The sequence below is a fragment of the Anabrus simplex genome, chromosome 4 (genome assembly GCF_040414725.1).
Source record: "Anabrus simplex isolate iqAnaSimp1 chromosome 4, ASM4041472v1, whole genome shotgun sequence".
NCBI classification, from domain to species: domain Eukaryota; kingdom Metazoa; phylum Arthropoda; class Insecta; order Orthoptera; family Tettigoniidae; genus Anabrus; species Anabrus simplex.
This window is the reverse complement of record NC_090268.1, coordinates 302,030,233-302,045,646: the sequence shown is the minus strand read 5'-3', so window position 1 is coordinate 302,045,646 and position 15,414 is coordinate 302,030,233. Positions and strand designations below refer to the sequence as shown.

Here is a 15,414-nt window from a genome sequence, read left to right as displayed (position 1 = left end):
CGAACTCTGAGACTAGCAGAGACTAATGTTATGATTCTCGGACAAAATGGGTTGGCTGGTGGTCACCAAAACCTGTGTAGTATTAGTGATGTTCTCAGTTGTTTGACTACCTGGCAAACACATCGTGCCGCATTTATCCATTCCGACTGTCACAAGTCGATCAGAGCGCTCATTACCAGCGATATATATTAGGTCCTCTTTAAAAACCGATGCCAAGAGAAAGCTCTTTAATGCGCGATCATAGAGTCGCCGTACGCTGCCGTTAGCATTATGAATGTAGAACAATCTTATGATTTAATGCCCTGTAATCAGTTACTGGTCTGAAGCCGCCTTGAGGTTTCGGCACCAGAAAAATGGGTGAAGAATACGCCAACTTTGAGGGTCGAATGATACCATCCCTCAGCATTGGTCTATAATTTTCTCGAGGGCCTTCATTTTAGGTGGAGATAACCTGTAGGGAAGAAATCCTACGGGAACCAAATCCGTAACCTCGATCTTGTATTCAGTTAAGTCCGTCACACCAAGATTTTTCGAAAACACGTCGAAAAATGGCTGACATAATTTACTAATGCAATTAGCCTGATCCTCAGGTAGATGACTAAGGTCTAATGACATCTCACTCTGATTAGGCGAAATCATAGAAGACGATATAGAATTACATTTTAAAAGCGGTATGTGGAAATTACTCTTAAATTTGAATGTGCAGGATTTACTTTGAAGATCGAGCACAAGACCGGAATATGACATGAGATCTGCTCCTAATAACACAGGGCATGACACGTTTTTAGCAACAAACAACTTAAACTTCCATGTAAATTTAGTAATACGAATTCTAGCGTGGATAAATCTTAAAATTTCTAGAGGAGAAGAATTAGCCGAAACACATTTTACAGAAGAAAAAACATATTCAGGAAATTTACGACAAAACTTTAATTTGGAATGCCATTCTTCCGAAGTAAGCTAACTGGCCACAGACCAACATCTTCAGATCCTCATCCAACCCAGCAACACACCCAGTACAACAATACATAAGGTCTTTTACAGGGTCAAATAAACAAATCAGTCATTGGAAGCTATCAGGTATGCAACCTTACCACATCCCAGGCAACTGGCTGTTAAAAATAATCTTATGTGTTATTCGAACCTCCTTCCTCGAGCACTGTACACTATGACATATCTCCCCGCCCGCTTGCCATGTGAGCTACTGCGCCCACTTCCCAGCCTATACAGTACCGTGCTCCCGGTCTGGGCGTCCACCTCCTGTTTTAAAGTTCGTGTTCTGCGTACCTGTACTCGTTTTACGAGTTCATTCGATGTGCCCATAATTAATAGTGGCGCTCACGATTTCTGCTGCCTTCTAGCCCGTAAACACACATCTCGTTATATTACCCAGGTTTAGGGAGAGGGACCGAAGTCTTTCAGAATTGTAGTACATGTGAAGGGATGCATAAAACTGGGTCCTTGCTGGTGGACCACCCGGTATAGGATAGGGCTTACTACGAAGTAGTTTTAAAGATATTGTTCCTCTTAAAAACAAACCCCATGGCACTACAGCCCTTGAAGGGCCTTGGCCCACCAAGCGACCGCTGCTCAGCCCGAAGGCCTGCAGATTACGAGGTGTCGTGTAGTCAGCACGACGAGTTCTCTCGGCCGTTATTCTTGGCTTTCTAGACCGGGGCCGCTATCTCACCGTCAGATAGCTCCTCAATTCTAATCACGTAGGCTGAGTGAACCTCGGACCAGCCCTCAGGTCCAGGTAAAAATCCTTGACCTGGACGGGAATCGAACCCGGGGCCTCCGGGTAAGAGGCAGGCACGCTACCCCTACACCACGGTAAAATGAACCATACTTACTAAGGCCTACTCTATGTATGATTGGAGAACACCAACCATCTTTCTAATAATGTCAAAGAACTCACAATATTCTGACTATTAACAAGATAATGGTGATAGGTATCCTAACGTCAAAAACAGTACATTTGTTGCTGTTCAGGTTAGGGGGAAGTTCAGACAAAATTGTTGTCTCAGTTCATTATTAATAAGAGAATGAGATTGAAGTAAACCTTTTGCAATGCACTTCTCTGCCAGGAAACATATATACATACTGTATGTACGAAGTAAGATCCAAAATGCATCTTACGATCCTTCCCTTCCATAATCAGAATGGCTCGCCCGTGAACAAGGAAACAGCGGCGTGCGTAGGCAACTTGTACAGGGTCATATTTAGCAACAAGAAATTTCTTACAAGAAATAATTTATGTGGATTGAAAAAAAATGTGTGTAATAACTGGCAATAATAAGGTGAATTGCGTATTGCTTCATGAAATTATTAAAGATTCAGGAAGTAGGGTAACTCTTTTCAAAATGAAAATTGTAACAACAACAATTTTACGAAATAGAAATATCACACGAGAACACGTTTACGTATTTCTAAACAACGTTATTATCACTACGAAACTTATCCTAGTCTCGTCAATCTCTCTTTTTAAACACCACAGTGCTAACTTTATTTCTTTCCTGCCAGAAGAAAAAAACAATCCCTCGAGAGAGAACAATCGCTCTCTAAAACAATCTATATAGAATATATACATGTTTCACATCAGAGACCTAATGGTGCTGTTTCTTGGCGCCATATTGGAAGTCTGTGTGTCCGTACGTCCGTTGCTATCTTAACCAGGATAAGCATATGTACGTTATACGTCCATGGACACGAAACATAAATATATTAACATAATACTTTCGGCTCATCGTAAAACTTCAAAATACGATTATTGAAGGTTTTATCATAATTAGGATATCTGACCTACGACAATTATTCCCCTAAAACCTTCAATACTCATCCCAGACCTTCCCTTCTCCAGGTCCCAAATTACATCTAGGCGTCTTGATATCTATGTCTTCAGCTATTCCATCCTCCAGGACAGGCATCGGTGCATGTTGATCCTCTCCGAAGTCCGTATTTCTCCGGGACCCCTCAGAGAATGCCCACTCTCCGGTCCCTCCGCTCTCCTGTAGGGGTCGAGATAACATCTTCTCCTTGAGAAACCTCACTGTCATTTCAGTCGTCTTTTTTCTTTTTCTTGGAAGATTCACCTGTTGTATCTTTTGAGCTTTTCTCACCATCCTTCTCGCTTTTTTTTCTTATTTTCAGCTGTTTTACTACCTGATTGATCCTTCTCTCCAGATGCCTTTTCGGCCCTTGCTTCTTTTTCAGCCTTTTTCTAGCCAACTTTTTCTGATGAAGTCTCTCAGTCTCTTTTTCTAAGAAATCTATCTTCACGATAACGTACATATTGCCGTAAGTGTGTCCTTGAGTGATAATGGATGGTTAGAACTCTCTCTTGTTCTTCATACCATGACAAGTAGGTACGACACAAATCATAGTAATACACCCCCATCTTCCGGGCATATTCAGCACCTATGGTTTCAGTTTTGGCTTTAGATTTGGGTTTGATTTCCTTCTCTTCTTCTCCCCCGACTTTCTTTTCAGCTTTTTCATCTCCTCCGCTTTCTCCTTCCTCACCATCAACAGAACCTACTGAATCAAGAATCTTAAAGTTAACAAGGTTGAGCTCCTTTTCATCATCCTTTCCACCACTCTCTTCATCGTCACTCTTGGATTTGTCAGCCAAGAGAGCCTTGAACTTGATGTGATCCAAGGAACACAGATGATGTTCATAAGACATTAGTGTATTGAATCTTTATTTACACACCCGGCAATATGGATTCAAGAATTTCACCATATTCTCATGATCCTCAGAAGTGATGTGTGTTGATTTTGGGCTGCTTGTAATTGAGCTTACAAATGGCACAGAACTTCGTTCTATCAGACAGTGTAAGCCGGAACTCTTCAGTTTCCTCTAGCATGCGTTGCTTTTGACGTTGATTCATACGCATTCGCTGCAAGGTCTGCTTATGTAATAATGATTGTTTCCTCATGGCATTTATGTGTTTAGGTGAATAGAGGTGCATTTTGTACTCCTGTACTGTGTCACATTGCATTAAGCAATGAGGACAGGACAGATCATACGCAGGTTTCTTTCGTTGACCTTCTTCAGTTGTAGAATGAGTATCAAAATCTTGATCTTTTGCATTGTTAGCCTCTGAAATGGTTTTCTCTTCGCCTTTCTTCTTCTTGACTTCGTTTTCCAAGGTGTTCATATCACTTACTACTTTATCTACCGGTACATCTAATTCAACGCTGTTGCTTTTGTCATAATTTTTTGAAATATCCTCTTTCAGATCTATTACCAAGAAATCGATTCGGCCTTTTATCTCTTGAGTCTGGGCCTCGATTTTCCCTTCGAGTTTTTCAGATTGTGTCCCAATCAAAGTAGTTAGTTTCGTAAGCATAATGCTTACCCGGTCGTTGGCTTCCTTCTCCGAGACGACTTCAAAATCGAAACTGCCTGGATCTTCCTCATTTTCTATCAGATCCTGGCGTAGTCTCTCTTGTAGTTCCGACTTGCTCCCAGCCGTCGGTAACCCTCGGGATATCAGCGCCTTTCGTAAGATCACTACGGTCATTTGATCAATTTTCATCGTTAAGTTTCCGAAGTCCTGTCGCGGTCGCCAATTTATCGTTCTCTGTATGCGATTTTTTATTTTACGAAATAGAAATATCACACGAGAACACGTTTACGTATTTCTAAACAACTTTATTATCACTACGAAACTTATCCTAGTCTCGTCAGTCTCTCTTTTTAAACACCACATTGCTAACTTTATTTCTCTCCTGCCAGAAGAAAAAAAAGCAATCCCTCGAGAGAGAGCAATCGCTCTCTAAAACAATCTACATAGAATATTATACATGTTTCACATCAGAGACCTAATGGTGCTGTTTCTTGGCGCCATATTGGAAGTCTATGTGTCCGTACGTCCGTTGCTATCTTAACCAGGATAAGCATATGTACGTTATACGTCCATGGACACGAAACATAAATATATTAACATAATACTTTCGGCTCATCGTAAAACTTCAAAATACGATTGTCGAAGGTTTTATCATAATTAGAATATCTGACCTACCACAAACTTTATCTTCATATTGTGATCTTTCCTATTTTTAAAGACGCCACTCAAACTTATTCGTCTACTAATGTCATTCCACGCCATCTCTCCGCTGACAGCTCGAACATACCACTTAGTCGAGCAGCTCGTCTTCTTTCTCCCAGTTCTTCCCAGCCCAAACTTTGCAACATTTTTGTAACGCTACTCTTTTGTCGGAAATCACCCAGAACAAATCGAGCTGCTTTTCTTTGGATTTTTCCAGTTCTTGAATCAGGTAATCCTGGTGAGGGTCCCATACACTGGAACCATACTCTAGTTGGGGTTTTACCAGGGACTTATATGGCCTCTCCTTTACATCCTTACTACAACCCCTAAACACCCTCATAACCATGTGCAGAGATCTGTGCCCTTTATTTACAATTCCATATGTGATTACCCCAATGAAGATCTTTCCTTATATTATCTCTCTGTAACGCCCCAGTTTTGGCTATGCATCTAGAACCTTATCACCTCAAGAAGCCAAGTACTCTATATACGAGTTAGAAGGATTGGCCGTCCTGTTTGCTTTAGAAAAAATCCCTCTTTACTTGGAGCATGTTAAAGTTGAATTGGAGACCGACAATCAGGCTCTGAGCTGGGTTCTGGCTAGGCCCCGTCGTACTGGGCGAATCGCCCGTTGGGTGATTCGAATTTCTGCATTTCAGTTTGACGTGCGTCACATTCGGGGATCCGAGAATGTGGTCGGCGATGGATTAAGCCGAATGTTTTCTGGCGATTTCGATTCTGTTGACCCAGAGGAAAGTCTTTCAGCTTCTATTTTCATTCCTCCTAGTGTAAGTGCAATTTTGACTGATGCCCCTATGCTATTTCATGATTTAGCGAAATATCAACGTGAAGATCCGGTGTTGGCTCCTATTATGGGAACCCTTTCTTCTGGGGAACATGTCCCTTATGTTTTGAGGAATGCCGGGCCGAGTGGCTCAGTCGGTTGAGGCGCTGGCCTTCTGACCCCAACTTGGCAGGTTCGATCCTGGCTCAGTCCGGTGGTATTTGAAGGTGCTCAAATACGTCAGCCTCGTGTCGGTAGATTTACTGGCACGTTAAAGAACTCCTGAGGGACTAAATTCCGGCACCTCAGCGTCTCCGAAAACCGTAAAAGTAGTTAGTGGGACGTAAAGCAAATAACATTATTATGTTTTGAGGAATGGGGTTCTCTGTTGCCCTTCGAGGCACGATCAGAAGATGAAAATTGTGGTTCCAGCTGTTCTTGTGTCTATGATTTTCAAGTATTACCCCGCAAACCCCATGGTGCAACAGCCCCGAAGGGCCAAGGCCTACCAAGCGACCGCTGCTCAGCCCCAAGGCCTGCAGATTACGAGGTATCGTGTGGTCAGCACGACGAATCCTCTCGGCCGTTATTCTTGGCTTTCGAAACCGGGGCCGCCATCTCACCGTCAGATAGCTCCTAAATTGTAATCACGTAGGCTGCGTGGACCTCGAACCAGCCCTCAGATGCGGGTAAATATTCCTGACCTGGCCGGCAATCGAACCCGGGGCCTGCGGGTAAGAGGCAGGCACACTACCCCTACACCGCGGGGCCGGCTCTTCAAGTATTACCATGAGACCCTCTTAGAGGGACATATGGGCATCTTCAAAACTAGACAGAAGGTAAGAGAAATGTTTATCTGGAAGAGAATGGATGGCGAGATCAGGGAACTGGTTAAAGCATGTAGTTTGATTAGCAAGCCCACGTTGCCTAATAAGGTAGACCTATTGTCATCACATCAAACATCTCGCCCTATGGATCGATTGTGTATAGATTACGTCGGACCTTTCCCTCAATCTAAAGGGAATGGGAATAGATTCTTTCTTGTGTGTGTGGATGGTTTCACACGGTTCTCATGGCTGTTCCCGACTAGGCTTGCCACTGCTCAGTCAACTATTTCTTATCTCAGTGCTATTTTTGCATCTTTTGGACCTTGTCAGTATATTGTTTCGGATAACGCTAGTGCATTCACCTCTAATTCGTCAATTCTGTTTCGGCCTCTCTATGTCACGAGGTCTGCGTACTACCCACAGCCATCCCTAGCTGAGCGGGTTAATCGTAATCTTCGACCTGCCCTGATTGCTTTTCACCACGAAGATAATTCTCGTTGTAACACTTCCTTATACTGGTTATCATTAGCCTATAACTCGGCCGTTCACGAGTCACACAAATTTTCTCCCATATCTCTTATGTTTAAGTTTGTTCCCAACACTCCCGTGTCCAATTTCTGGCCAGTCAATGAGCTTTTGCCAGAGACAGTAGACCCAGATAACATCCGGGATCGAAGATGGTTTTCCGTGGTTTCCCATTTTCACACCAGGCACATGCTGGGGCTGTACCTTAATTAAGGCCACGGCCGCTTCCTTCCAACTCCTAGGCCTTTCCTATCCCATCGTCGCCATAAGACCTATCTGTAGATCCGGGATCTGTGGAGGAAAGTCAAAAATCATCTTAAAGCCTCTCATGAGAAAGTGAAAAAGAGGTATGATCGTGGATGAAGACCCACCAATTTAAAAATCGGAGATCAGGCCATGGCTAAAAATGTTGATCCAGCAGGCAAGCTTGCCCCCAGATTTCATGGACCTTGCGTTATCTTAGATTTCCTTACTCCTGTCACCCTCTTGGTGAGTAACTCTGAAAGAGAAAGAATTTTTCGTGTTCATCTGTCTCAAGTAAAACCTGTGTGAACACTATTGTTTTTCATTATAGGCCACCAAGTGATGGCGTTGCCGATTTTATTTTATTTTTCTTTCCTTAGCATGTTATTAGTTTAACTTTTAGGTAAGCAAGTTTAAATGAGGAGGCTTTCTGCCCCTGTGGGTTATGAAAATTGGTAGGTATTTAAGTTATAGTTAATTTCCATTTTTGTTGAAATCCTTTTGTGAAAACCTTCCCTTCAATAATTCTCTACCTTTCTGCCATTACCGCCCCTGCCTCCAAACCTGAGCCAGAAATTCCGTGAACTTATCCAACAAAACCGCCAACCGTAACAGCTCCACATGCAACACTGTCTATAAGCCAGTTACTGTCGCCCTGAAATCCGATTGTTACAGTGCCCTACTTTCACCTGAGGCCACGTCGTATCAACTGGCGAAGGATGCCAGCGCGTAGTATGGGCCCGCCTCGTTCCGGCTAAGTCTCCTCCTATACGGCCGACTTGGGGACTGTTATAATTGGGAGTAGGTTGGAAGCTGAACCCCAACCGCCCACTCTATCATTGGGCGGAACTATCCGACTTGGTCCTTGGTGACCATCGCCTTGGCTGCTCTTCTCATTATACGGGAGAATGGTATCTTAGGATACCTGGGCGGTCAGAGGACCCCATCCTGACATAGGCAGTGGCGGCTGCTCTTGCCGTCACCTTTGGGCTGAACTGAACGAACTTCTACGACTTTTCAAACATCAAGATTTCTTTACTTCAGAACATCAAGATATTTTCCAACTTATATATTTTTCAAACATTTAAGTGTTCTTAGATGCAAGATTTCAAAATTGTTTAGAACCTTAGGGGGTGGAGGTTTGTACCGGACGTACACCTTCTCCGTCCCGATGAACTGCGCACCTTCTAGAAGGACATTTGTACTATGAACCTTGAACTATAATACAGGATACGTGGACCTTCAACCATTAGATGTCTCTGCCATCGGCCTGTGTGCCCCCACTGGCGGGATTAAGAACAATTAATTCTTGAGGGAATTTCAAATTTCAAAGTTTGTTAACCTTAATTTTGTAATTGTTTTTTTTTTTTGTGTGTGTGTCAGAGTCGTCAACACTCTTACGGCTTCCTTTTTCCTTTATTATTAACCAATCAGGAATTTCGTGTATATTTCTTTAGCCAATTAAAATTGGGAGTGTGTACAGGCACCCTGCCTATCTGAAAAGAGTTGTGGAAACTTCCCCTCGGAAATGCTATAAAAGCTGGGCGCTTTAGGGTCGTATTGTCATCTTTATCGCTCCGATCTAGTGAGTGCGGCGTGATTAGGAGGCAGGGGCTGCAGGGCAGCGTTTGGAAGGCCTAACTACTCAAGGTAATGGCAGAAATTTCTTAACATGTGATAGCTCCAGGCAGATAGCTTGAGGGGAAGGTTTCAAACTTATTTTATGTAAAGTCCTAATTGTAGGTTTTAAATGTAGATTTTCGGCAAGTCTGAGGACTCTGTTTAATTCCCTGCTGGGAAACCTGTAAATTAAGGGAACAAAGAGTGTTCACTCTCTATTGATTCCCATTCAGCTTGGTATGGGGTGACTAAAATTTTCTAAACCTGTAAATTCTTAACTCATTTTAGGCATTCAATTTTTCTCCCTTAGTCACCCTATGTAGTATAAGCTTAGCCTCTGCAACTTCGGACCATGAGCCCATTTAGGGTTCTAAGAGTTTTTCTAAAGGGAGTGCAAGTGTTTCGCCTCCTAGCCTTTGTTCATGGCCGATCATGTTAAACCATTTAGTTTTACATTAAGGCCATTTAGTATGGTCACTCATTACCCCTATTTAAGTTGTAATTGTTGATAGACGAGTGTGTAAAATACTGTTGAGCAGAAGTGACTGTAAACTCAGTATTTGAAGTTAGCTTGTGCCTCTGAGAGGCTGGACTGTAGTAACTTTTAGAGCTCGGTCTCCTAGGACGTAAATTAGTGGAGCAAACATGCTCTAATAATAGTGTACTTGTTCAGGGCGATTATGCTCATCCCCTGTATTATCCTGTTGAAAATTCTCTATAGTTATTGCACCTGATTTTTGGAATTACAGTCCGCTGTTGTTATCAGAGCTAACGAGCTCATTGTTATTCCATTTAACTGTTATTTGTTGTTGCTTGTTCAAATTTTCTACCTACCAAATTTTAAACTCAAGGGAAAAAAAGGAGGAAAGAAAGAAATTTCAAAATTTAGTGCTTTAACATATGCTCTGGCCATTTCCTTGTCCGCCCATTCACCCCAGCACCTTTTTAAACCTCTCTGTTCCACGATATTTTCGTATCAATAATAATAATAATAATAATAATAATAATAATAATAATAATAATGAAATGGAGGGAAACATATACATTGGAAGAAAACCTCAAGATCAGATTTTAAGAACTGCTGTCATTTTCAGTAGCAATCGTCAGAAACCATCTGTACGGACGTCGCAGTACTTGAAATTTCATTAAGACCCCCTATACTTCGAAATTTATCACAAATGCGTTTACATTACTTGTGTACTATTTTGTTTCTGATGGTAAGTACATTTTAGTGTCAGATTAAATTATATAATAATGTTATTGGTTTTAAGTCTCACTATTTTTTATGGTTTCTGGAGAAGGCGGGGTGCCGAAATTTTGTCCCGCAGGAGTTCTTTTACGTGCCAGCAAATCTTCCGAAATGAGGCTGACGTATTTGAGCATCTTCAAATACCACCGGACTGAGTCGGGATCGAACCCACCAAGTTGGGCTCGGAAGACCAGCGCTCTACCGTCTGAGCTACTCAGCCCGGCTACATTGGTATTTACATGTCATTTATATCACAGGCATTACATAATATGCAGTCTTATTTTAGAACACAACTTTTCCATTTTACTTTTTGAGTTTGAACATTTCGAATTAACTGATCCTTTTTCATCCTTCTCATTGTCAAAAGTACTCGGATAATAGAGAACAGTTTCTGGCTGAGCGGGTACGCGGGTAATGCAGTACCCCCTTCTTATTACCTGAACGCACTGGGTAATGCTTGGGTAACCGGGTATGGTCAGCCCTAATTTCATATACTGTCCATTAGCATGCCTTGGTTAATCTACCATAGGCTACCAAGTATCTGTGTTGGCGGTGTTGCTATAGCTGTATGGAATCACAGTCGAGAATAAATGACAAAATTGTTTACACAAAGAAGTCTGTCATATTATATACTATATGATGGTTATTGCCCAGAATTTTAGTACAGGAAAGAACCGTTATTATATTCGCTGGAACTTACCTGATACCTTGTGGTAATATTGAACGTTTAGTACACTTGAAAGTATATCCGTGTTGCAGGTCGATGACTTGTCAATCTGGTGGTGCAGTATTGCCATCAACAGCAATCCAAGAAGAATAAGATTGATCCATTTTGAGGTGGACTGTGTTGCGTTAGTTTTCACGTGTTGTTTATGCAGCGGTAACTCCATTACTTGTTTGAACTGCGGAAAAGAAATTATTTGTTTAGGAATATAAAATATACAAGTATAAGTTAACCTATTTCATATTCTTATCAGCAAACATTTTAATCATAATATATTTCTATAGCAAAACATTTCAGTATTTCTGATACTTTCGAAAATGGACTTTCCTTGTAATCTCAAATTTCTTATTTATTAATTGCCTAAAAGCAGGACTATTAGGCAATACCATATGGTTGATAACACAGGCATGGGGAAATGATGATCAATGGAAAATGTTAAGAGCGTATGGGATGGGTTTAAAGCAATTGTTGAGGAGTGTAAAACAGATACGTACCTTTAAAAGTGGTAAATGGTAAGGATCTATTATATTTGTTACCGTGGTTTGGTGGATCAGCAGAGGTGAAAGAAGGTGCTGGGATGGACAGGTCTCAACTTACGAAATTAAAGTTAATTTAAAATTTTACAAGGTTATATTTTCTTTTCAAGATCAAGAAATAACAAATATAACAGGAACTCATTTGGATATGCACAAGATAAGAACGTACAATTACAGTTTATTAATGGATTTTGGGCTTCGAGCCCCAAATTCACAATTCTTGAGCAATTAGCCCCACTTTACTCAAATACAAGGTTTGACAAAGGGGCAGAAAACCCCAATCATACCCAGGAGCACTTGCTCCCTATTACTCAGTAAAGCCTGCTCGAGGCACACAGAAACCAACATAAGAAAGAGCAACCCGCTCTCAAAGTTCAAGCCTATCAAAGGCCACACCAAACTCCACCTTCAAGCTGACTTCCAAGCACAAGAAAACAGGGGTAAAAATACCCAACCTACTGAGGCCTATTCCATAAAGAAACAGGGCAATTACATGGCCCCAAAAATACCACCTTGAGAGGAGGCGTAACTGCACTCCTAATACATTTCTTTAAAACCTATTTGGCACTAGGCCGCTTATGCAAGACCTAATCCCATACTACGGAGGTGACACGATTGAAAAATTTTATGACATTACAAGTAGAAGGGAAACCGTTATAAAAACGTAGTCATCTCAAAACAAAATGAATGGGAGCTCGAGAGGGTTAGGCACTCTCTATCCAAATTTGTAGTTAAAGAGGCAAAATTTATACCAAGTGACTTTTACATTTTAAATGTAGGTTACATGAGGAAAGTTTCGAACCCGCCCCGAGGGTTAAACTGCTGAGCTGGCAAGAAAATAAGTTATAAAACGGTCATTACCTGATAGTTGAACTGCTGCCCGAAGAAAGAGGCGCTTCCCGCCCCCTGCTATATAATCACACTAGGAAAGATGTTACTGAAGTGGCACCGAGACCAGAAAAACAGCAGTTTATATATCCTCGCGGAAAATTCGAGACGTTTCATGAATGAAAACCCACACCCCCCTCACTTTATTGGCTAGGGTTAAGCAACATATCCATGTTGGAGAAGATACACCTGATTGGTCAAAAATTAATTAAAGAAATTCGGGATTGGCTAAATTCAAAACTGGCGGAACGAAAGGATTAACATTGCCAACTCAAACAATGACTGAAAGAAATTTAACAAAGAGCAAATTTATACATACTAAATTTCTTCAAAAAAAAAGGTTCCTTCACTTTGCACTAGGGTGCACAATTGTAAAGTAGTGCCATCTAGAAGAGAATGTTCACACTTCTTACTACAGAGAAAACAAAAATAAATCGAAAAAGACACAGTTCAGAACTCTTCAAAATTTATGGTAATGACATCTTCTGAGAAATCTTAGCATTAATGTGGAAGTTACCAAAGTTCAAGCTTCCTCCAGTAGAGGAGTTTCAACAGGCGCAAATTTTGAATTAGCGGCGTGGAGGTGTACCGCCCGGTACAATATTATAAGAGGAAATTAGAGAGATTAAGAAGGAGGTGCAGATTAGAAAGGAATAAAAATTGAATTTAGCGAAAAAATCTGTTTTAAGAACACGATGGCAAACATAATTGGCAGGGGGCAATGGAAGGATACGTATAAATAATTTAAGGCAGAAACAGGTTCCTGGAAGAACATTTCAGGGATCGTTAATGAACAAGGGGAGTGTATATGTGAGGACTTACAGAAGGCAGAAATATTCAGTCAGCATTATGTAAAGATAGTTGGATATAAGGGTAATGTCCAGATAGGGGATGCGACTGATACTGGCGAATCACTGAAACTTCCCTATGATTAAAAAGACATTTATAAAAAGATACCCAAGTTGAAAGCTAGAAAGGCAACTGGGATTGATAAGATTTCTGGATACAAAGTAAAGGCTATGAGCTGGGATATATTGCCATATCTGAAATATTTATCTGATTACCGTTTGAATGAAGGAGCGATACCAAACGAATGGAAAGTTGCAATAGTGGCCCCGGTGTACAAGGGAAAGTGTGAAACAGTCAGCTAGACATGTGTTGTAAGCTTTGCAAAAGCCTTTCTGATTATATTAGACACGTTTGCGAAATTACTAACTGGTTTGACAAAAGGCAGTTCGGGTTTAGGAAACGTTATTCCAGTGAAGCTCAACTGGTAGGATTCCAGCAAGATATAGCAGATATTTTAGATTAAGGACGTCAAATAGACTGTATCGCTATTGACCTATCCAGTGCTTTAAGATCATGGGAGATGATTGATAAAAACGTGGGCTGTTGGACTAGACAAAAGAGTAGTTGAATGGGTGGGTAAATTTCAAGAAAATATAACTCTGAGAATTAGAATAGGTGAAGTGTTATCTGATTCTGTAATTATTAAGAGAGGAGTCTCGCAGGGCAGTGTTATTGCATCTTTATGTTTTCTAATATATACATGATGTATGTATGTATGTATGTATGTATGTATGTATGTATGTATGTATGTATGTATGTATGTTGGGAATTCAGCCCGAAGGCTGGTTTGATCCTCTACAGCTCCACCAACAGCTGTCATAGATAGCCTAGGTATCACTGAAGAGGCATACTAGGGAAGTGAGGAGTGAGGTAGTTTCCCGTTGCTTTCCTCACTGAGCCAGAAGTTCCTATTGCATATCAGTCTCCCAAGCCCACTGAAATGCATGCACCAACCGACCCTATGAGCGATATTTTCACACCATTCATAACAGGGACTGGCTGCATAAGAAATGGCATTACTGGCATCATTCATACCTCAGTCACTTTCATATTGTCAAAGCCAAGGATGAGACTGAGACAGGTCAATGAAAGTAACAAATTTATTCTAGCCCATACCAGAAGACATGGTGCACTGTAAACACTACATCCCGTCAGCAAAGGCATATATACATGATATGAGTAAATAACTGGAATCAAACATAAGGCTATTTTCGGACGGTGTTATACTGTATATAGTAAATGAGTTGCAGGATTATGAGCGACTGCAGGAGGAATTAGACAATGTTGTGAGACGGACAACGGATAGTGGTATGACGGTTAATGGGAGGAAAAAACCAGTTGTAAGTTTCACCAAGAGGAAAAGCCCTGTTATTTTAGTTGCTGTGTTGATGGGGTGATCGTACCTCACGGAGAACACTGTAAGTACCTAGGGATTAATATAAGGAATGATCTTCGTTGGGATAAACATATTAAGAAAGGTTACAGATCTCTTCACATGGTTATGTTATAAGAGTACTTAGAGGTTGTAGTAAGGATGTAAACGAGAGGACGTATAAGTCTCTAGTAAGACCCCCAACTAGGGTATGGTTCCAGTGCATGGGAGCCACACCAGGCAAATTGATACGAGAACTGGAAAAGATCCAAAGGAAAGCAGCACAATTTGTCCTGGGTGATGTCTGACGAAGGAGTAGTGGTACGAAAAGTTTGGAAACTTTGTGCTGGGAAGATTTGGCAGTAAGGAGACGAGATGCTCGACTATATGTGGTATGTTTCGAGATGTCATTGGGGAGATTGGCGTGGAATTACATTAGTAGATGAATAAGCTTGAGCGGAGCTTTTAAATGTAGGAAAGATCATAATATGAAGATGAAGTTGGAATTCAAGAGGACGAATTGGGGCAAATGTTCATTTATAGGACGAGTAGTAAGGGATTGGAATGAATTATCAAAGGAAATGTTCGATAAATTTCCACTCATGTACGTTCTTTGAAAATGTGTAAGAAAGAGCTAGATAATAACTGCATACTGGTTCTGTCACATGGGTGACAACGCTAAATGCAGATCATTGCTGATGGATTTAATGAAGGATACCTGATTCCTATCTCCTACGCACTGT

The 15,414-nt window shown here is 41.2% G+C and overlaps 1 protein-coding gene across 1 annotated transcript in view; it reads right to left on the bottom strand.

The window, feature by feature from the left end:
- cue (Protein cueball) overlaps window positions 1-15,414 on the bottom strand; it is a 288,549-nt gene that overhangs the window by 216,463 nt on the left and 56,672 nt on the right. Inside the window, exon 2 of the mRNA XM_067145633.2 lies at window positions 11,003-11,204. Coding sequence (XP_067001734.2) covers window positions 11,003-11,192 — 190 coding nt within the window. The 5' untranslated portion in view covers window positions 11,193-11,204. The remainder of the gene's footprint in view (window positions 1-11,002; window positions 11,205-15,414) is intronic.